General features: G+C 47.3%; 1 protein-coding gene across 1 annotated transcript; it reads right to left on the bottom strand.

Annotated features, from left to right (window-relative positions):
• Positions 1 to 1,160: 1,160 nt before the first annotated feature.
• On the bottom strand, positions 1,161 to 17,286 carry LOC132406530 (alpha-N-acetylgalactosaminide alpha-2,6-sialyltransferase 3-like). The gene is made up of 5 exons (XM_059992323.1): positions 17,133 to 17,286; positions 13,111 to 13,314; positions 11,560 to 11,966; positions 6,666 to 6,773; positions 1,161 to 2,558 (listed from the first exon to the last, which is right to left on the bottom strand). The coding sequence occupies exons 1-5, from the start codon at positions 17,151 to 17,153 to the stop codon at positions 2,369 to 2,371; spliced, it is 930 nt and encodes a 309-aa protein (XP_059848306.1). The 5' UTR covers positions 17,154 to 17,286; the 3' UTR covers positions 1,161 to 2,368.
• Positions 17,287 to 21,906: the final 4,620 nt, after the last annotated feature.

The following is a 21,906-nucleotide window of genomic DNA, read 5'->3' on the forward strand; positions in this document are numbered from 1 at the left end:
GCATATTGGTGAGTGCATTTTCAACATTATAACAATTAATAACTACAAAAGTACTTTATTTTCTGCAGTGGTTTGAAAAGTTCTGGAAAAGATGCCAGCCTTTTCTGTTCCTTCCTTTAGGCTTGGCTACTTAAAGGACTTGCATATAATTTTCACGGTGACCGGGAATGTTGAGTGAGTGATTGATTGATCACGATCTTTTTGGAGATTAGAAGAATAAGGAGAGAGGCGATCTTATTCAAACATTTAAGGTCCTAAGGGGAGATAAGTGGACATTTTCACCAAGTTGCTGTCACAAACAAGGAGACTCACCTACAATATAAAGGGCTGAGATTTAAAATGGAGCTGCCGTGGAACTACGAGGTGAATCCCTGGAAATCTCTGTCCCACGATCATACTGGATGGTCAGCCAGGCTTGAGCCAAGCTGTGGATGCTGTACTCCTGTTTCGTCGGGTGATCTTGTGTGTGCATGGACAAACAAGTTGAGAGCAGGAGGTGACCACTTGGCTCCATGAGTTTTCTCTGCTGCTGTAAATGATCTGATTGTAACTCCACATCCCTGCTTACCTGTAGCAACCTCTTACTGCTTCCACGTTGAGAATCTAACTACCTTTGCCCCAACAATGCTCCTGGACTCTGCTTCTACCACCTTCTGAGGAGGAGGGGTTCCCAATTTCAGAGGAAGATGAACTGCCTCATCCCCATTCTGCATGCGTGATCTGATATTTTAAAGCAGTTGGTAGAGCTGCAGCTTCAATCCTGATCTACAGTGCTGTCTATGTGGAGTTTGCTCATTCTCCCTGTGCCCACGTGGTTTCTTCCAGGTTTCCTCCCTCATCCCAAAGGCGCGTGGGTTGGTTAATTAGCCTCAGCAATAGGCTCTAGTGGTGTTATTAAAGGGGAATTTAATGGGAACGGTGGAAGAATACAACTGGACGAATATAAATGCATAAACACTGGATATTCAGCAGATCTGGAAATCTAGAGTAACACACACAAAATTCTGGAGGAACTCAGCAGGTCAGGCAGCATCTGTGGAAATGAATGAACAGTCGACGTTTCGGGCTGAGACACTTCCCCTGTTCCTAGAAAGGAAGGGAGAAGAAGCCAGAATAAGAAGGTTGTGGTGGTGGGGGGGGGGGGCGGGCGGGAGGTGGATTACAAGCTAGAAAGTGATAAGTGCAGACAGGTGAGGGTGGGTGGAGGAAGTGAGAAGCTGGGAGGTGAAAGGTGGAAAAGTTAATGGGTTAAAGAAGAAGGATTCAGATAGGAGAGGTGAGTGGATCTTGGGAGAAAGGGAAGTTGATGGAGCCAAGGTGGAGATGATGGGCAGGTGAGGAGAAAAAGAGGTAAGAGGGGAGCTAGAGTGGTGAATAGAAGAAGAGAGAACAAGTTACTGAAGTTAGAGAAATCGATGTTCACACCATCAGGCTGGAGGCCACTCAGTCGGAATATGAGGTGTTGCTCATCCAACCTGACAGTGTCCTCATCGTAGCGGTAGAGGAGGCCATGGATTGACATGTTGAAAAGGAAATGGGGATTGGAATTAAATGGCTGGCCACCAGACAAAGTGAAAGTGCTCATCAAAGTGGTGTGATGGTAGACCTGAACGTAGTGGACAGGAGGACCTACTTCTGTGCTGTCTGGGAGCATAGTACAGGCACCTGCTGCTGACGTGTGGATATGCCCAGCAAAAAATAGCATACAACCTCTTCAGACAGCAGATGAACCAGGTTAGCACGGGAATCGTATCCAGGGCATTCACAAAATAGGACTTGTCATTGAAAGTTAGTGAACATCAATCAGAGAAACTGAATAAACGGATGCTAGAATACAGGTTGTGTTTGTTACGAGTTCGGTAGTGAGTAGTATTAGAATACCATTTCCACAAATCACTGCGCGAACACGAGACTGCCGTCAGTTTTCCTCGCCTTCCCTTCTCTGGGATGGAGGTCTTCACCAATGATTCCCCCCCCAGCCTTCAAAGGAAGACAAACTTGCCTTCCTTGAGCATTCCCACATCCCTTTCGAGGTTCCAAAGTGACTCCCAGCCAACAAGATACTTAGAAAGTGTGATGCGATGGAGGAAGTGTCTCAACTGAAGGACGGCAGTGCTGACAAACTCTTTTTGCATAAACCAGCGGGACCTCAGCCTGACTGCACTTTACTTCTCCATAAGCAAATGAAGAACAACAATTGGTCCTCACACCAACAGCTGGGTGGGGCAACATTTATTGGCGGCGCACAGAAATAGAAACTAGCCTGCGTTCACTCAAAACGATGACTTCGCTGCGCTCAGTTAGTGAAGTGAGCACCTGACCATTGCCACTGATCTCCGAGGAATGCAGTTCAATGACGGAGCCTTGGTCAGGATACTTGCCAGGTGGGATTGAAGAACCTGATCTTCCTCTCCTTGGCCCACTTGGCAAACACCGCTTTCTCTGTGATGAACCTGTGCCCTCCATAGCGGGCATTTTCATGCATGTAATACTCCGTGCACTCCTCCTGACCATTGGGCTCGTAGTAATGGTATGGGACGTTCTTGTGCCCTTCAGCCCTGCAGACGGGAGAGAGACACACCATCTCATTTCCATGGAGAAATGTAACTTATTTTGCAATAACCGGTAGCTTTCTGAGATGACCCATCCTTGTTAGGCACCTTACACCTATTACCTGCTCTCAGCAATCACACAACCCCAATCCCACCATAAAAGAACCCTTGGTACAACTTCAACACAAGGGAGATCACTATAACACCCTGAAACCATTATTTATCCTTAATATTGTCACCAATGACAAAACTGGGCCAGCCACATAAATAATGTAGAACCAAGACAAGTTGGAGTCTGGGTATTCAGTGGCAAGTGGATAACTTCTCAAAGCCCTTCCATGATCTTTGAGGCACAGATCAGGGGTTTGATGGGATGTCCTGCATTTGGCTGGTTTGGCCGTGGGATTGAGAAAGAGTACGGAGAAAATTTACAAGGATATTGCAGAGCCTGAAGGGCCTGAATTACAAGGAAAGATTGAACAGGTTAGGACTTTATTCCTTTGAATGTAGAAGACTGAGAGGAGATTTGATATACAAAATTATGAGGGGTATAGATAGGGTAAATGCAAGCAGGTTTTTCCACTGAAGTTGGGTGGGATTACAATTAAAGGTCATGGATTAAGGGTGAAAGGTGAAAAGTTTAAGGGGAACCTGAGGGGAAACTTTGTCACTCAGAGGGCCGTGAGTGTGTGGAATGAGCTGCCAGTTACCATAGCCCATCGATTTCAATGTTTAAGAGACGTATGGATGGTTGGGGTATGGAGGGCTATGGCCTCAGTGCAGGTCGATGGGAGTAGGCAGTTTAAATAGTTCAGCACTTATAGATGGGCCAAAAGGTCTGATTCTGTGCTGTACTTTGACTCCATGACTTTTCAACTATTCATGACCAGGCAACCAATATGGTTGGTGCCCCATCTACCAATTAAACCATTCAGATGATCCAGCAGCAGCACATGCTGAATGAGAATGTCCTGCAGTTACTCACCCTCACTACCAAACGTATTACCTCCACCGCCCAGGTGGACACAGGGCAGCAGCTGTACGGGAGCATTATCAACTATCAGGTTTCCCTCAAAGTCACGCACAACCCTGACTCGGAAATATATTGCCAAGCCGTGGCTGTCACTGGGTCCAGGAAAAACACCCTCTCCAACACCACTGTGGGACCATTGTTATCAGAGGGGCTGCAGCAGTCCACCACCACTTTCTCAGGGTCAATTAGCGACATGCAATAAATGACAGATGTTGAGTGACCGACGCTCTCCAAATCCTGCGAGTTAACATAACTCATCCCTCTCATCACTGGTTTTCCTTCCAGCAACAACCCCTTCATCCTAACTAATCCAACTGATCTCAGCATATCCCTCTAGCCCACCATTCCTGCACTTGATGGGGGAGCCCAAGACCAGAGGACACAGCCTCAGAATAGAGGGACGTCTGTTTAGAATGGAAATGTGGAGGAATTTCTTTAGCCAGAGAGTGGTGAATCTGTGGAACTCGTTGCCAGAGGAGGCCAAATCACTAGGTATGTTTAAGGAAGAGGTTGATAGATTCATAATTAGTCAGGGCATGAAAGCATAAGGGGAGAAGGCAGGAAATTGGGGCTGAGAGGGAAAATGGATCAGCCATGATGAAATGGTGGAGAAGATTTGATGGCCAAATAGCCAAATACTTAGGGTCTCACACTCCCCTCATCATTTCTCTGTTCCCCCCCCCCCAATGTTCTGGGCCAGCTAACCCCTCTCTATTCTGCAGAACCCTCTCTCTCTCCCTTCCCTCCCCTGCTTGGCACAGCTCCCTTTCTCCACCTGCTACCACCCCCCCACCTTACCCACCCACTCACCTTATCAGTACTGACCTCTCTCTCCCCTTTGTGGTTTGGCCCTGTCAATACCATCAGTACAACTCCCTCTACTGTCACCTGCTCAGTTCCTTCCACAGATGCTGCCTGACCTGCTGAGTTCATCCAGTAGCTTGCTGGCTGTAACCTCCTCTAATCCCTCTATCTCGTCCTTACTTGCACAGATTCCACCAACAGTGTTGTATCTCTAAATAACAAATTGAAAAGATTCATGGGGATGTTGCCAGGGGTGCCAAGTAGGCTGGAGTGCAGGAGATAGGAGTAGAGGTTTATAAAATCTCAAGGAGGATGGGTGTTCATGTTTTCCCAGGACAGGGGACTCTAAAACTCAAGAGCATAGATTTACGATCAGAAGGCTGTATTTCATGAGGATTTGGAGGAGAATCACCTCAGACACTCGGAAATTTCTACAGATGTACCACGAAAGCATTCTAACTGGGCTGCATCACTGTCTGCTATGGGCAGGCGGGCACTGTACAGGATTGAAGTAAGTAGCAGAAAGTTGTAAAATCAGTCAGCTCCATCCTGGGCACTAGCCTCCCCAGCATTCAGGACAACTTCAAAGGCCGATGCCTCAAAAGGGTGGCGTCCACCATTAAGGCTCCCAATACCCAGGTCATGCTCTGTTCTCATTGCAACCATCAGGGAGGAGGTACAGAAGCCTGAAGACACACACTCAATGATTCAGGAACAGCTTCTTCCCCTCTGCCATCCGATTTCTGAATGGACATTGAACCCATGAACAATACCTCACTACTTTTTTATTTCTATTTCTGCAACTTTCTGCAGCTTCTTTAATCCTGTGCAATAGCCCCCCCCACCACCTCCCCCCACCCCCAATACCAGATAGCGATGCAGCCAGTTAGAATATATAAGACCTTAAGGTATAGGAACAGAATTAGGTCATTTGGCCCATCGAGTCTGCTCTGCCACTTCATCATGACTAATCCAAATTTCCCCTCAGCCCCAAACTCCCACCTTCTCCCTTTATGCCCTGACCAATCAACTTTGCCTTAAATATACATAAAGGCTTGGCCTCCACAGCTGCCAGTGGCAATGAATTCCACAGATTCACCACTCTCGGGCTAAAGAAAAGCCTCCTCATCTCTGTTCGAAATTCTGAGGCTGTGTGTTCTGGTCTTAGACTCGAGGCCTTTCACCATTTGATGGGTTCTATTATCATGTGTTGCATTGTACCGCTGTTGCAAAGACGACAAGTTTCACGACACATGCCGGTGATACTAAACCTAATTCTGATTTAAAAGAGAGTTGAAGGGCAACTTTTTCGTGCAGGGAGAGGCTGGAAAGTGGTTAGAACTGTCAGAGGAAGCTGTAGAGTTGGGTACAATTACATTTTTAAAAACACTAGTACGGGCACAAGGATAGAAAGGCCTAGCGGGTTATGGACCAAACACTAGTGAAGGGGATTAGTTTAGATTGTCATCACGCTCAGAATGAAAGAGTTGGGCAGAAGACCATGACTCAAATTTCAAAGTTCAAATTTGTTATCAAAGTACACATGCAGTTTTCTCCAAGACGACAACCTTGCCTCAATGGCCCAGAGAGCTATGTTGGCTGGAGTCAGGGCTTTGTGCTTTGGCTCTTGGTCGGGTCAGCCATGTCAAACAGGTCAAAGGGTAGAGAGAGGCCAGACCAAGAGTGACCCACCAGCCCTCCTGGTTCGGGGGCTCAGCTCAGGGCTAACAACCCTGACTGGTCAAACAAAATTGTTAGGGAAACAGCGATGAAGAATCCTTCTACATCTGAGTGCGACGGTATTCCCGAGTCTCCATCTGGGACCTGCATGACTGACGGTAGCGAAAACTGAGCTACCGATACGATGAAGGGAGCCCTGAACGGGGCCAGAGATGGAGGACCTTCACTGCTGCCGTAAACGCCAACGGGGTGACGGGCAGTAGGGAGAGAGAGAGATGTCTACTGTTTACAAACTCGAGATTCACTTTCTTGAAGGCACCCACCAAACAAAGTAACACAGCAGAAGCTGCAGGGGATAAAGACACACACACACAAAACAAAAGTAAAGAAAGAATACAGAGTACATGAGCTGCAGGGTCCCTAAAAGCAAGTTCACAGCTGAAGCCGGTCCAGGAGACCGGGGGCTGCAGGACAACAGCTCCATACGTGCTTGCCCAAAGGACTATGACATTACACAAGCTGTGGGAGTGGGCCAGTGGGCGAGAATGTAGGAGAGACTGGCCGTGTGATGTGAAGCGTGCCCCTTCTGGTGGTACCTGCAGTACGTATCATTGATCATTCCGTAGACGTCAATGGTGTCACAGGCCTCCATTGCCAGGATGAAGGTGAACCAGCCGGTACTGAGGTAAGAGCCAGACAGCACCCTACAACACAGAGAATCAGGTTACAAATCGGAGGATGAAACAGAACCAAAACAGTGAGCAGAAACTGGCAGGGGGATTGGAGTTGTAGAGAGATACTGCACAGAAACAGGCCATTTGGCCCTTCGAGTTCATGCTAACCATCAACCACCCATTTATACTAGTCCCATTTTATCCTCCACGCATTCCCATCAACACGCCTCGAATTCTACCACTGAACTACGCGCGAGGTTGTGGGAGGAAATGGACACATCCAGGAGAAACCATGTTATCACAGAGAGTAACACCGAGGAAATGCTGAAGGAATGCAGCAAGTCGGGCAGCATCTTCAGAGGGGAATAAACAGTAAACGTTTCAGGCCAGGATCCTATATCAGGCTTCACCTATCGCCCGCCAGTATGTACTCCTTCCTCTCCCTCAAATTCTTATACTAGCTTCCTTCTGCCTTTCTTTCCAATCCTGATAAAGGGTCTCAGCCTTTATTCCTCTCCATAGATGGTGCCTAACCTGCTGAGTTCCTCCTGCGTTTAGTGTTGCTGCTCTGGATTTCCAGCATCTGCAGAATCTCCTGTGCTTATCACTGGGAGAACATGCAAGTCTCACACAAACAGCAACACCAAACCAGGATCAAACTTGGGCTGCTGGAGATCTGAGGCAGCAGCTCTACCTGCTGCTTCATTGTGTCGTCCCACTATGGTTACGTCTCTGACTTTAGCACCTGTTCTAAGTGTGACACATGTGGAAACAGTGCAGTATTGTATCAAATATCCAGGCTAATCCCAAGATGTCTGATGGAAATTCAGGAGAGAGTTATAATTCATCTCCTCGTTGGAAACAACAGAAAATCTGCAGAAGCTGGAAATCCAAGCAACACACACAAAATGCTGGAGGAACTCAGCAGTCCAGGCAGCATCTATGGTTGAAAGTACAGTGGACATTTTGGGGTGAAACCCTTCGGCAGGCAGCCCGAAATGTCGACAGTACTCTTTTCCATAGATGCTGCCTGGCCAGCTGAGTTTCTCCAGCATTTTGAGTGTGTTCCTTGTTTGGAAACCACTGTTTTATTTTAATAATACTTTTTACAAGATTTGTACTTTTTAACAAACTCATGTATCTTTCACACTCAATGGCAAAAAGCGGTAGAGCAGCTAAACTAGCGGTTTATCACCTTTCTCATTTTTCATTGGCTAAGTATCAGCACATTTCCCATGTGATGTTATTGTAATTGTAGCCTATTAACTAATTTACCTCTATCTAAGGAATTTTCTTTACCTTGTCTATAAAAGTGATAGATGTTTTTCAGAAACACCATCTTTTATTCCTTTGTCTTACACTCTTAGCATTAAATCCCCTCTCACCACCATTTCTCAGCTCTTTCTTTAGTTTGCAAAGCATTTGCATGTTTGTTTGCACACTAAAATAAACGGAAATCTTGGTATTAAGAATGTTTGCCCTTTCTGACTTCAGAGATTCAATGGAGATCCAACAGCCCTGATGAGTAAGAGTTCATGTTGCCCTTTTTGGGTTAAAATAGAAAATGGTCAATGGGTCAGAAGGGTCTGCAGACAGGGGAAACAGAAACAGAAACAGAAGCAGGTTTATGACTTTTCATCAGACCGGGAGAAAAGTGAGAGGTGAACAAAGGAAAGAGAAAGGGGCAGAGAGAAGAGAGGGGAAGTCTCTGATAGGATTGAGAGCAGACGGTGATGCAGTTTGGGTGAAAGAGAGCAGAGAGGGGTGGTGAATAACTAAAGTTAACTAGCAGTGAAACATGAAGAATGTTGTCAACACTGGATATGAGCTACAAGACCGGAAGAGACGAGAGCCTGACGATGCTAAATTCAATGTTAGATTCAGAATTTGAAATATCATTCTAGGACCAAGTATACTGTGAGCGTTCACAAGGCTGTCACTGTCCTGGGTTCTGTGGACACTCCAGGTGTGCAACCCCAGGCAGTGTATCAATGTTTGAACAGAGTCCATATGTCAATGAACACAGAGGCTCTGCGAATAACGCTCAGCGTGAGCATGTCAGTGTTTCCACAGACTCCCAGTGTGTCAACGTTTACACAGATATTCACTGTCAGTGTTTCCACAGACTCCCAGTGTGTCAACGTTTACACAGATATTCACTGTCAGTGTTTCCACAGACTCCCAGTGTGTCAATGTTTACACAGGTATTCACTGTCAGTGTTTCCACAGACTCCCAGTGTGTCAATGTTTACACAGGTATTCACTATCAGTGTTTCCACAGACTCCCAGTGTGTCAATGTTTACACAGATATTCACTGTCAGTGTTTCCACAGACTCCCAGTGTGTCAACGTTTACACAGATATTCACTGTCAGTGTTTCCACAGACTCCCAGTGTGTCAACGTTCACACAGATATTCACTGTCAGTGTTTCCACAGACTCCCAGTGTGTCAACGTTTACACAGATGTTCAGTCAGTGTTTCCACAGACTCCCAGTGTGTCAACGTTTACACAGATATTCACTGTCAGTGTTTCCAGACCTCGAGTGTGTATATGTTTGCACTAACTTCCAGTGAGTGTGACAGCACTGGCAGAGATTCCCCAGTAAATATGTCGATGTTTGCATAAACGCCCATAGATTCCCTCCCTTAGTGTGTGTCAATGTCTGCACAGATATTCACTGCGTCAGTGTGTCTGACGACATTTGCACAGACCCTCAGTGAGTGTGTCAATATTTGCACAAACCCCCAGTGAGAGTGTCAATCTTTAAACAGCAGTCTGCGGCCTGCTGACTCATCTCATGGTGTAGTGATTCTGGCATTTCCTCTACGTTGCCGAGACCTGCTGCCAACTGGGGCATCACTTTGTCGAGCACCTCCACACCATCCGCCACAAGAGGGACTTCCCGCTGGCCAAGTATTTTAACTCCCATTCCCATTTCGACATGTTGGTCCATGGGCTCCCTCAAGGTGGAGGAGCAACACGTTATATTCCGTCTCGGTAGTCTCCAACCCAGTTACATGAATATCGATTTTTCCTTCCAGTTAAAAAGAATTCCCCTTCCCCCCCTTCCTCTATTCCCCCTGGTCAGATCAGCCCTCAATACCCTGCAGTCTGCCTACCAGGAGTACACTGGACTCGACAACAGTGTCATCTACCTGCTGAACAGAGCCTACTCCCATTTGGATAAGCAGGGCAACACTGTGAGGATCGTGTCTTTTGATTTCTCAAGTGCCTTCAACACCTTACGGCCCTCATTGCCGGGGGAAAACCTCCATTCAACGCAGGTTGGCACATCCATTGTATCCTGGATAATGGACTACCTGACTGGCAGACCACCGTTTGTGCGGTTCAGAGCTGTGTGTCAGACATGGCTGTAAGCAGCAGCGGGGCCCTCAGGGGACCGTATCGGCTCCTTCCTGTTTACCTTGTATACCTCGGACTTTAGATACCACACTGAGTCATGTCATCTGCAGAAATTCTCTGGTGACTCAGCGATAATTGGGTGTATAAAGGGAGGATGGGAGGATGAAAACAGGGCCCTGGTGGAAGATTTGTCAAATGGTGCAAGCTGAATCATCTTCAGCTCAACATCAGTAAGACAAGGGAGATGGTGACGGACTTTAGGAAGATGAAGCCTGCACTGCTCCCTGTTACTATTGATTGTGAGGACGTTGATGTGATGAGGACCTACCAGTACCTGGGGATGCACCTGGATGACAGACTTGAGTGGAGCACCAACACAGAGGCTGTGTACAGGAAGGACCAGAGTTGCCTCTACCTCCTGAGGAGACTGAGATCCTTTTGAGTATACAGGCCCCTTCCTCACATGTTCTACCAGTCTGTCATCGCCAGCACAATCTTCTATGTGGTGGTGTGCTGGGGCAATGGCATCAACATGGGTGATACCAACAGGCTCAATATACTGATTAGAAGGGCTGTTTCTGTTAGAGGAGTCAAACTGGACACACTGGAGGCTGTGGTAGGACTTCCGGAAAATCCTGGCAATTCTGGACAATGTTTCTCACCCTCTGCAAGAGGCTGAACAGAGCAGCACTTTCAGTGATAGACTAAGACAATTGCACTGCTCCAAAGAGTTCTGTATGAGGTCAACCTTACCCTCGGCCATTAGGCTGTATAATGAGTCAACCCAGAGCTGGGGAAGTGATGGCCCCCTCCTGCAGACTGTTATTAATCTCTGTTTACCGCGCCCTGCTATCGCAGCACCCTGTTTAATACTACCATCACTTGTTATCTGGATCGTGTGAATGTGAATTCATTCTTGCATTACCATCTTATCAGTGTGAGCTTGGAAATCTAAATATTGCAACCATTGATTTGTTAATCTTGTACATCTTACTTTTAAGGTAACTTATTTTTTATCCTTTCTTACTTCTCTTCTAATATTTGTATATCTGTTTACTTGTAATGCTGCTATGACACTGAAATTTCCTTTGGGATCAATGCAGTATCTATCTCTCCTCTCCTATCAGATTCCTTCTTCACCAGCCCTTGACCTTTCTCATCCAACTGGCTTCATCGATCACCTTCCAGCCAGCCTCCTTCCCCCCCCCCCCCCACCAACCTTTTTACCTGGCAACTTCCTCCTTCCTCCTCAATCCTGAGGAAGGGTCTCAGCCCGAAATGCCAACTGTTTATCCATTTCCATAGATGCTGCCTGACCCACTGAGCTCCCTCAGCATTTTGTGTGTTGCTTTGGATTTCCAGCTTCTGCAGACTATCTTGTGTTTATGTGTAGTGAAAATGTCCTGTTCTATTGTCAGATGCAGAGAACTGAGGGATCTTGCTCCTCCTACCTGTCTTTCCCAGTCTCCCTTTTAAAAGTGACATCGCAGAATCTCATCTTTTCTTCTGTCAGGGTGTAAATTTTGGCATCTGGGAAGCGATTGCGGACGGTCCTGAGCATGTTGTAGACGATTCCCTTGCCGTCCCGTCTCATGTTGCGCTGCGGGCCCCAGAAGACGTGGAAGGAGCTGTTGAGGCCGGAGAGGAAAGCCCCTTGCCGGAGAAGTAGTGGGGTGCTGGTGTGGGAGACCACCCTCACTGTGGTCCTGCTGCCTACGTCGGTCTCGAAGCCTACAGTTGGAGCATTGTTCATCCTCCATATGCATTCCGACTGGTCAATCTCAGCGCCAAGCTTCATGCCCAGCATCTGCCCAGAACTGGAGACGATGCTGCACTGTTGACAGGTGAGGACCAGGGGCTGGGGACAGGGACGTGGACAGGTACATATCATTCACACATCTGCAGCTCAAATTCCTGCCCATCTATCACGCAGGCGGCGTCCCTCAGCCAAGGATTGGCCAACAGCAAAAGGGACGTAAGAGAGCCCGTTGCCGGCTGAGAGATCGAGGCAGTGTGACACCATACAAGACGCAGGGTCAAGGGAATACCTGTCGACCGAGGGACAGGATTGACAAAGCATGCCACTGTTTGAGGAAACACACCACAGACTGAGGGAGAGGGCTGAGGGAGTGTACCACAGACTGAGGGACAGGGTCGAAGGAGCGTACCACAGACTGAGGGACAGGATCGAGGGAGCGTACCACAGACTGAGGGACAGGGTCGAGGGAGTGTACCACAGACTGAGGGACAGCGTCGAGGGAACGCACCACAGTCTGAGGGACAGAACCGAGGGAGTGTACCACAGTCTGACAGGATCGAGGGAGCATAACACAGACTGAGGGACAGTTGGGGGAGCGTACCACAGTCTGAGGGACAGGACCGAGGGAGTGTACCACAGTCTGAGGGACAGGACCGAGGGAGTGTACCACAGTCTGAGGGACAGGACCAAGGGAGTGTACCACAGTCTGAGGGACAGGATCGAGGGAGCGTACCACAGTCTGAGGGACAGGACCGAGGGAGTGTACCACAGTCTGAGGGACAGGATCGAGGGAGCGTAACACAGACTGAGTGGACCAAGGGAGCATATCACAGAGGGAGAGGACTGAGGGAGCGTACCACATACTGAAGAACAGGACTGAGGGAGCGTGCCACAGTCTGAGGGACAGGATCGAGTAAGCGCACCACAGACTAAGTGAGTGGACCAAGGGAGCATATCACAGTCTGAGGGAGAGGACTGAGGGAGCGTACCACAGACTGAGGGACATGACTGAGGGAGTGTACCACATACTGAAGAACGGGACTGAGGGAGCGTACCACAGTCTGAGGGACAGGGTTGAGGGAGAACCCACCATGGTCAGATAAGCAATACTGACAGACAGGGTGAAGAAGCATGATACTAAAGAGTAGTAATAAAGAATCAAAGCACCCGAAGACATTTGGTGACCCATGGCATTGCCGAAGATGTGATACCTACTCCAGTGAAATACGAGCTGCGTCCTCACCTGCTGCTCGGGGATGCTGACATAGCCTTGGAGCACCTTGTTACTCTGACCAAACGCACTGAAGAAATGGCTCAGGCTGTCAGCGCCCGGTCTGCTAGCCAGCTGTGAGAGTATAATGTGATAGGGAGCCTGGTGGATGTAATGGACCACAGCGACAATGAATGACACACCACCAACCAGGATCATCACCAGGAACACATTCCGCTGGGAAACAGAGGAATCTGGTTAGTTCTCTGACAGAGCAAAGTACTGCACAAACTGCAAAGTATGCAGGGAGTGGCACGGTAACACGCTTTACAGTCCCAGTGACCCAGGTTCAATTCCCACCACTGCCTGTCAGGAGCTTGTATGATCTGTGGTTTCCTCTGAGGGTTCCACCCTCAGTCCAAAGACGTAACGGTTCAATGAGATTAATTGTTCATTGTTATTTGTCCCTTGTTTAAGCTAAACCAGGGGACTGCTGGTGGCATGGAGGCCTTTCTGCACACCATCTCTCAATAAATAAAAATAAATAATAACTAAACTGGGGATATTGGACATTTAACAAAATGATAATGAGGCTTCATTGCCTTGTTGCAGGGACAATTTATTTTGTTTATTTTTTTGTGGCCCAACTACAGCCATCTGGCCAATAAAGGAACCAATTTGGAATGTAGGCGGGGACATACAGACCACTTACAGACAGCACTGGAAACAAATCCAGCTCGCTGTCGCTGTCAAAAAGTTACACAAGCCACCAGGCTAACATACCACCCCCCCATATACAATATATATAACATCGCAGGCTCCCCGTATCGTCTGGAGACAATACAAACAGAGTGACTGTGGAACGGAAGCAGAGAACATTAGAAAAAGGGGGGTGTGAGGGGCATCTTCCACACTATTATAGAGGCATGACCAGGGAAAGTTTCCCCACACAGACAAAGGGGAGTTCCAACAAGCTTAGCCTCCAGAGGGTGATAATGCAGAATCAGTGCCGGATAGGGAGTGGTGAGCGGGCAGAGAGCTGTCAGAACAGTTCGCCTGGGGGCAAGGACACTTCTGAGGTGACAGTACGGAAGAACAATTGCATTGTTGCGGGGATTACACTGAACAACAATTGCCCCATTTCCGGAACAACACTGGGGAGAACAGAGGTAGAGCAATTCTAAGGAATATGGTTCTGCGCGAAGGATAGTACTGAGGGGTAGGATTCTGTCGGGGGGGGGGGGGAGAACTGAGGAACATGGTTCTGTGGGATGGACAGTACTGAGGGATGTGGTTCTGTAGGATGGACAGTACTGAGGGAGATGGTTCTATAGGGTGTCAGTACTGAGGGATGTGGTTCTGTAGGACGGACAGTACTGAGGGACATGGTTCTGTAGGATGGACAGAGGTGAGGGAGATGGTTCTGTAGGATGACAGTGCTGATGGAGATGGTTCTGTATGATGGACAGTATTGAAGGAGATGGTTCTATAGGATGGTCAGTACTGAGGGTCATGGTTCTGTAGAATGGTCAGTACTAAGGGAGATGGTTCTATAGGGGGTCAGTACTGAGGGAGATGGTTCTGTAGGATGGACAGTACTGAGGGAGATGGTTCTATAGGGTGTCAGTACTGAGGGATGTGGTTCTGTAGGACGGACAGTACTGAGGGACATGGTTCTGTAGGATGGACAGAGGTGAGGGAGATGGTTCTGTAGGATGACAGTGCTGATGGAGATGGTTCTGTATGATGGACAGTATTGAGGGAGATGGTTCTATAGGATGGTCAGTACTGAGGGTCATGGTTCTGTAGAATGGTCAGTACTAAGGGAGATGGTTCTATAGGGGGTCAGTACTGAGGGAGATGGTTCTGTAGGATGGACAGTACTGAGGGAGATGGTTCTATAGGATGGTCAGTACTGAGGGTCATGGTTCTGTAGGATGGTCAGTACTAAGGGAGATGGTTCTATAGGGGGTCAGTACTGAGGGAGATGGTTCTGTAGGATGGGCAGTACTGAGGGACATAGTTCTGTAGGATGGACAGTACTGAGGGATGTGGTTCTGTAGGACAGACAGTACTGAGGGACATGGTTCTGTAGGATGGACAGTACTGAGGGAGATGGTTCTGTAGGATGGTCAGTACTAAGGGACATGGTTCTATAGGGGGTCAGTACTGAGGGACATGGTTCTGTAGGATGGACAGTACTGAGGGACATGATTCTGTAGGATGGACAGTACTGAGGGACATGGTTCTGTAGGATGGTCAGTACTGAGGGACATGGTTCTATAGGGGGTCAGTACTGAGGGACATGGTTCTGTAGGATGGTCAGTACTGAGGGACATGATTCTGAAGGATGGACAGTACTGAGGGACATGGTTCTGTAGGATGGTCAGTACTGAGGGACATGGTTCTGTAGGATGACAGTGCTGATGGAGATGGTTCTATAGGATGGTCAGTACTGAGGGTCATGGTTCTGTAGGATGGTCAGTAGTAAGGGAGATGGTTCTATAGGGGGTCAATACTGAGGGAGATGGTTCTGTAGGATGGACATTACTGAGGGACATAGTTCTGTAGGATGGACAGTACTGAGGGACATGTTTCTGTAGGATGGACAGTACTGAGGGAGATGGTTCTGTAGGATGGACAGTACTGAGGGACATGATTCTGTAGGATGGACAGTACTGAGGGACATGGTTCTGTAGGATGGTCAGTACTAAGGGAGATGGTTCTATAGGGGGTCAGTACTGAGGGAGATGGTTCTGCAGGATGGTCAGTACTGAGGGAGATGGTTCTATAGGGGGTCAGTACTGAGGGAGATGGTTCTGCAGGATGGACAGTACTGAGGGACATGATTCTGTAGGGTGGTCAGTACTGAGGGACATGGTTCTGTAGGATGGTCAGTACTGAGGGAAATGGTTCTTTAGGGGGTCAATACTGAGGGTGATGGTTCTGTAGGATGGACAGTACTGAGGGACATGATTCTGTAGGATGGACAGTACTGAGGGACATGGTTCTGTAGGATGGTCAGTACTGAGGGACATGGTTCTGTAGGATGGTCAGTACTGAGGGAGGTGGTTCTGTAGGATGGACAGTACTGAGGAAGTGATTATCAATGATGTGTTGAATTGCAGGAACAAAGCAGATGTGACTGAGCATTGTTCAATGAGAGAACCTTTGGATAACGATCTCCAGCAGGCAATGGAATCATATCTTGGCCTAATTAGGGTGCTGATTAGCACCCCCTCTCCTGGCCTTGGGTGGTAATTAAATTGAAAAGCATTGCGTTTACAGATACAAGTAGAAGATTTTGACCAGCAGACCTTGACAGTTAAGCATTTCCCACATGGTAAGAGCACTTATTTGACTTTACCCAGGAACAGCTCAGGCTGAGGAACCCCACCATAGTTCCTCACTCTCGATAACAGGCACATCATCAGACTGAATTTGACAGAGAGCCAAGCAACGATTGGTGAAAAGATTTTAAGGTATAAGTTAAAGGTGGAGGAAGAAAGGTTAAGGAGCAAATTCTAGGTCTTTGAACGTGCTAAAGATGCTGCCACCAGTGGCGGAACAAGAACATTCTGGGATGAGCGAGATGCTACAAATAGACTGTAACATTAGGATATAGCATACAAAGGGTTACTGAGCAGGAGGAGATTGCAGAAGCAGGGAGAGGAAAGACTATGGAGGATTTGAAAATGAGAATTGAATTTTTAATACCAGGGGCCAGTGTAAATCAGCTGGCACAGGAGTGAACGGTGATGAGGGCATGGGGTACATCAGGATGGGCACATTATTGCATACACTTTACACAATTTTTTTTATTAGTGGCCGTCACAATTATTTCAGCCTTGACTGACAGGTCTAGAATAATGGACAAGAAGCAGCTAGCTTGACAAAGAGCACCATGTTTTGAATACTGTGAATTCGACAGGAGCACAGAGGTACAACGATCTGTGCTGATCACACCGGCTGCCCCTTGCCCTCTCTCCCCCCTCTCTCTCTCTCTAAATCCAGCTGAATACAGAAAAGGGTGAGAAGAAGAAAGATGCATTTACCTTCCTTTGAGGAAAAATCATCCTGACTCCACTGAAACAGCTTTGTGCAAAGAGGAGGGGATGAGCTTGTGATTGGAGAAATTAGCCCTCGCTGACACAAACAGCCATCTGCTCGTTCTCAAAGCATCATTCTTGCGGGTGAAATCATGTCTGATCTTATCTCTCTCTCTCTCTCCCTTTCTTTTCCCTCCCGCAGCTCACTTCCCCACCTCCCCCATGTCATGTGACAGTGAGGAGGCCAGGTTCAGTCCCATTAGCCGCAGCTCCAGACTGAATTGCAGTTGCTGAATGCAAACATCTAACGGTGCACACTGTCAGTCTCTGTTCAACCACCGTACAAGGCTGGGGCCAGGTTGCATTTACTTTCACTTGGTGAAGAATGGGTGATGTACACATTTTACCATCACCACCCCCTCCCCAAAAAAACACCTTGTTATTGATTCATAGAATCGTAAAATGGTGCAGTACTGAGTGAAGTCTTTGCATCCTTTCCAGCCAAAAATATTCTGTGCAGCCCAGTCCTACTTCCAAGCATCTAAACGGTGGCATTACCAACCTCAGCTCTCCGAGTTTTTATCGGGGTTCCTTGGTGATGCTGGGGGAGGTTCCACAGCTTCTGCACCCTTTCAGACACCTACCACACCTGAGTAAAGTTGTTTTCCATCAACTCCCCTCTGGTTCTTCTACCAGAGAACAAATCAGTCACTGTCTATTATCAACCGTACTGCTTAGGGGATTAGATGCTGCTGGTTAGCATGTCTACAGCCAGGGGTCAAAGCAAGGGTCAGTCATTCAGGTCAGAGAGAGGAGGATAATTTTCAGCTGAGGTCTTCAGGATTCTCTGCCCTAAAAGGACTTTGTCATTGCCACAAATGGCCATGGAGCGGAAGTTGACAGGTTCTTGATTAGTAAAGGCGTCAAAGTTTATTGGGACGAAGGGGTTGAGAAGGATAATAGATCAGCCATGATAGAATGGCAGAGTGGACATGATGGGCTGAATGCCATATTTCTGCTGATGGTTTTATGATCATCTGTATTCAAAGCATGGGTGAATTGTATTTTAAATGGGAAGGGAATTGAAGGATGTGAAGTTTATGCAGGAGGAAATAGACCAGCCATGATCTTATTCAGTGCTAGGACTGACTGAATGGCTCCTTCTGTTTCCAGTACCCAAGCTCTTGCTCGCATGGCCTATGTCTCTGGGAGTTTTATACAGTTTACATAATACGCTCCCTTACCCAATTTCAGCTGATTAAAACAGATGAGCCACAAACTCCCTCACATCTAAGCTTCTTCAAACCTGGAAATGCTATTGATTCATAGGTGTACAACACAGAAGTAGGCCATTCGGCCCACATGTCTCCGCCAGCCTTTTTGCCACCTACACGATTACCATTAGTGTGTGTTAGGCCAGTATCCTCCTGTGCCCTGGCTATTTACATGCCTGTTTAAATGTCACTTAAACCTCGTGCTTGTATCTGATTATCCCACCTTCATTGGCTGTGAGTTCAAGATATCAACCAATCTCTCTGTTAAAACTTTTCCTCTCAAATCCTCTTTAAAACTCCTTCCTCTCACTTTAAACCTATGCCTCATGCTTTTAATACACTGCCATGGGAGAAAGATTCTGATTACCTATCACAACTATCCTTTTTATAATTTTAAAACCCTGCATCTGGTCACCCCTCAGTCTCCTTAGCTTGAGCCTGTCCAATCTCTGTCCAGAACTAAATTCCCCACTGATCTCCCTCCTAATTCTTATCCCAACAAGCATGACAACTCCCTCACCACCATTCATGGCCCCAAACAGTCCTTCCAGGTGAAGTGAGTCTGTAGGGGTCATCTGCTTTATCCAGTGATCCCAATGCAGTCTCTTCTGCATTGTTGAGATCCGACGCAGATTGGGGAACCACTTCGTCAAGCACCTACACTTTGTCCGCCACAAAAGGCGGGACTTCCCAGTGGCCATCCAATTCAATTCACCTTCCCATTCCCATTCTGACATGTCTGTCCATATCCCCCTCTAATGCCACGTTGAGGCCAAACATGAATTGGAGGGGCAACACTTCATACTCTGCTTGGATAGCCACCAAAATTATGCCAAGTACATTAACTTCTGATCATTTCTCCTCTCTCCCTCTTTCTCCCTTTTTTCCATTTCCTATTCTGATTACCCTCTCATCCCTTCTCTTCTCCTCACCTCCCTCTGGTTCCACCTCTCCTTCCCCTTCCTCCGTGGTCCACTGTCCTCTCCAATTAGATTCCTTCTTCTTCAGCCCTTTACATCTGTTACCTATCCCCTCCCAGCTTCTTACATCATACCTTCTCCTCCCAACCACCTACCTTCCGTCTCACCTGGTCTCACCTTTCACCTGCTGGTTTGCACTCTGTCCCGCTCCCTCACCTTCTTATTCTAGCTGTTTATTCCCCTTCATAGGTACTGTTTGACTGACTGAGTTCCTCCTGTATGTTGCATGTGTTGCTCATGATTTCCAGAATCCCTTGTGTTTATAAAATCCTCTTATCCAGGCACATCCCGGTGAGTTGCTCCAGCACAACCATGCCCTTCCTATAGTGTAGTGACAGGAATGTCTATAATACTCCAATTTCAGTCTCAACGCAAGACTCACAGCAGATACATTTTGTAAAGTAGCAACAGAACATCTCCAATTTTATACTTCTTGCCCCACTACGAAGACAGGCATAGAATCTGCCTTCTTCACCATCTCACCTGCCAACGTTGAAGCCCGAGGTCCCTCTGTCCATTAACCTGCTTTAGACCATATCGTTCAGTGCATGTTCTACGCCCAACTGCTTTCCAAAAATGCATCCCCTTGCACTCATCAGGATTAAATTCTATTCACAAAGTTACACCCAACTTTTTACCCTGTAACACACACAAAATGCTAGAGGAAATCAGCAGACCGGGCTGCATCTATGCAGAAGAGTAAACAGTCAACAGTTCGGGCTGAAACCCTTCCTCAAGACTGAAAAAAAAGAGATGAGAAGTCTGAATGAGAAGGTGGTAGGTAGGGGAGGAAGAAGTACAAGGTGGTAGGTGATTGGTGAAACCGGGAGAAGGGGAGTGGTAAAGTAAAGAGCTGGGAAGTCGAATAGTGAAATACAAGGGCTGTAGTAGGGGGAATCTGACAGGAGAGGACAGAAGACCATGGAAGAAAGGGAAGTGGAAGGAGTGCCCGAGGGAGGTGATGGGCAGGTAAGGAGGTAAGGTGAGAGATGGGGAATAGTGAAGGAGGGGGCAGCAATTATCGAATGTTCAAGAAATTGATGTTCATGCCATCCAGGTTGGAGGCTACCCAGACAGAATACAAGGTCTTGGCCTGACGTGTCGACTGTTGACTCTTTTCCATAGATGCTGTCTGGCCTGCCAGGGTCACGTGAAGCCATGGTTGTATGAGCAGTTAATGCATATTTCAAGTCCTAGTTGTGTCACTACTGATGCCAAGCAGATAATCTCTGAAGAGTATTGATAATGGTCGGGGCCATCCGTCTTGTAAAGACACTGCCCAGAAGAAAACAATAGCAAATCTCTTCGGCTGAAAAAATCTTCCAAGACAATCATAGTTGTGGAAGACCATAATTGCCTATGTCATTTGACACAGCACATAACGAACAAACCTGCTGTAGCCGAAGAAAACATCCCCCACTATCCACACCACCACCAACATCCACATTGTTGATAAATCCAAGTTGTTGATAAACATGTATACAGCAACAAAAAGGACCCGAGCATCAATCCCTGTAGTACACTATGGGTCACAGACCCATCTGTCTGCCACTCTACCCTTGCCCTAACACCACACCAATATGGATCCAAGTAGCCAGCTCATCTTAGATCCCATGTGCTTAAACAACCTGATATTAACCCAACATGCTGAGCGTCTCTGGAGTTTTGGTTTGTATTTATGATCTTCCATCTTCTTGCAATATTAATGGTGCTAGAGGTTTTTCTAGACTGTTCATCCGCAAAACAGTTTTTTCTTCTTTGCTCATGTCTTTCTTTTCCTTTCAATGTGGCCGGTGCCCTGTCAGAGTCCGTGATCTCTAGCTCCAGCTCAAACTATGGTTCTCCATGACTGATGGGTTCTCATTCTCGGACTCACCAGTGTTTCGGTATCTCCAGATGCGGTCTAGAAGGTGTGCGCCTTTGGGATGTGGTCCTGTAGATGACCTGGCTCCTTGCCGATATCACCGACTGAAGCGTCGTGTGAGTCTGAAACATTGAGACGGCAGGCGGTGTGCGCTGCTGTTGGAAGAAATTTCTGTACTTGAGCAACTCGCTCTTTCTCTTTTGATGGCGGTTGAGAGCCTGTCGGTCCCCGTTGGGGAAGATTGTAACATCGGGACAGTGAGCTACATTTTCATTGTTGCAGGGGTGATCTCTCACTCCCTCACTAGTTCTTTGGGGTTTTTTTGTTTTGTAGATGTTTGTAAAGAGGATTTCAGGTTGTATACTACATACATTACAAACTGAACCATTTGTAGTGCCTGGGTCTTAAATTGTTCATGCCTCTCAGTCACGGAGATTTAATAAACTGCTCATTGGGCTCATTAATCCATGATAGTTTATTATATAGATGGTGTATTGAACAGTAAATTAGAGATTAGCTTAATTTGTCTCATGTACATTGAAACATACAGTGAACTGTGTTGTTTGCATCAACGATCAACACAGTCTGAGGATGTGCTGGGGGCAGCCCGCAAGTATCGCCATGCTTCCAACACAGCATGCCCACAACTTACTAAATTTCAC

Source organism: Hypanus sabinus, chromosome 16 (assembly GCF_030144855.1).
Source record: "Hypanus sabinus isolate sHypSab1 chromosome 16, sHypSab1.hap1, whole genome shotgun sequence".
Classification (NCBI taxonomy): Eukaryota; Metazoa; Chordata; class Chondrichthyes; order Myliobatiformes; family Dasyatidae; genus Hypanus; species Hypanus sabinus.

What these genes read in the sequence shown, in the direction of transcription:
- LOC132406530 (XM_059992323.1), bottom strand. Translation starts at nt 17,153, where the DNA reads ATGATTTTTCCTCAAAGGAAG. An exon ending in TGATTTTTCCTCAAAGGAAG is followed by an intron (nt 13,315 to 17,132) that starts GTAAATGCATCT and finishes TCTGTTTCCCAG; the next exon opens with CGGAATGTGTTCCTGGTGAT. An exon ending in TCAGCATCCCCGAGCAGCAG is followed by an intron (nt 11,967 to 13,110) that starts GTGAGGACGCAG and finishes CCCTGTCCCCAG; the next exon opens with CCCCTGGTCCTCACCTGTCA.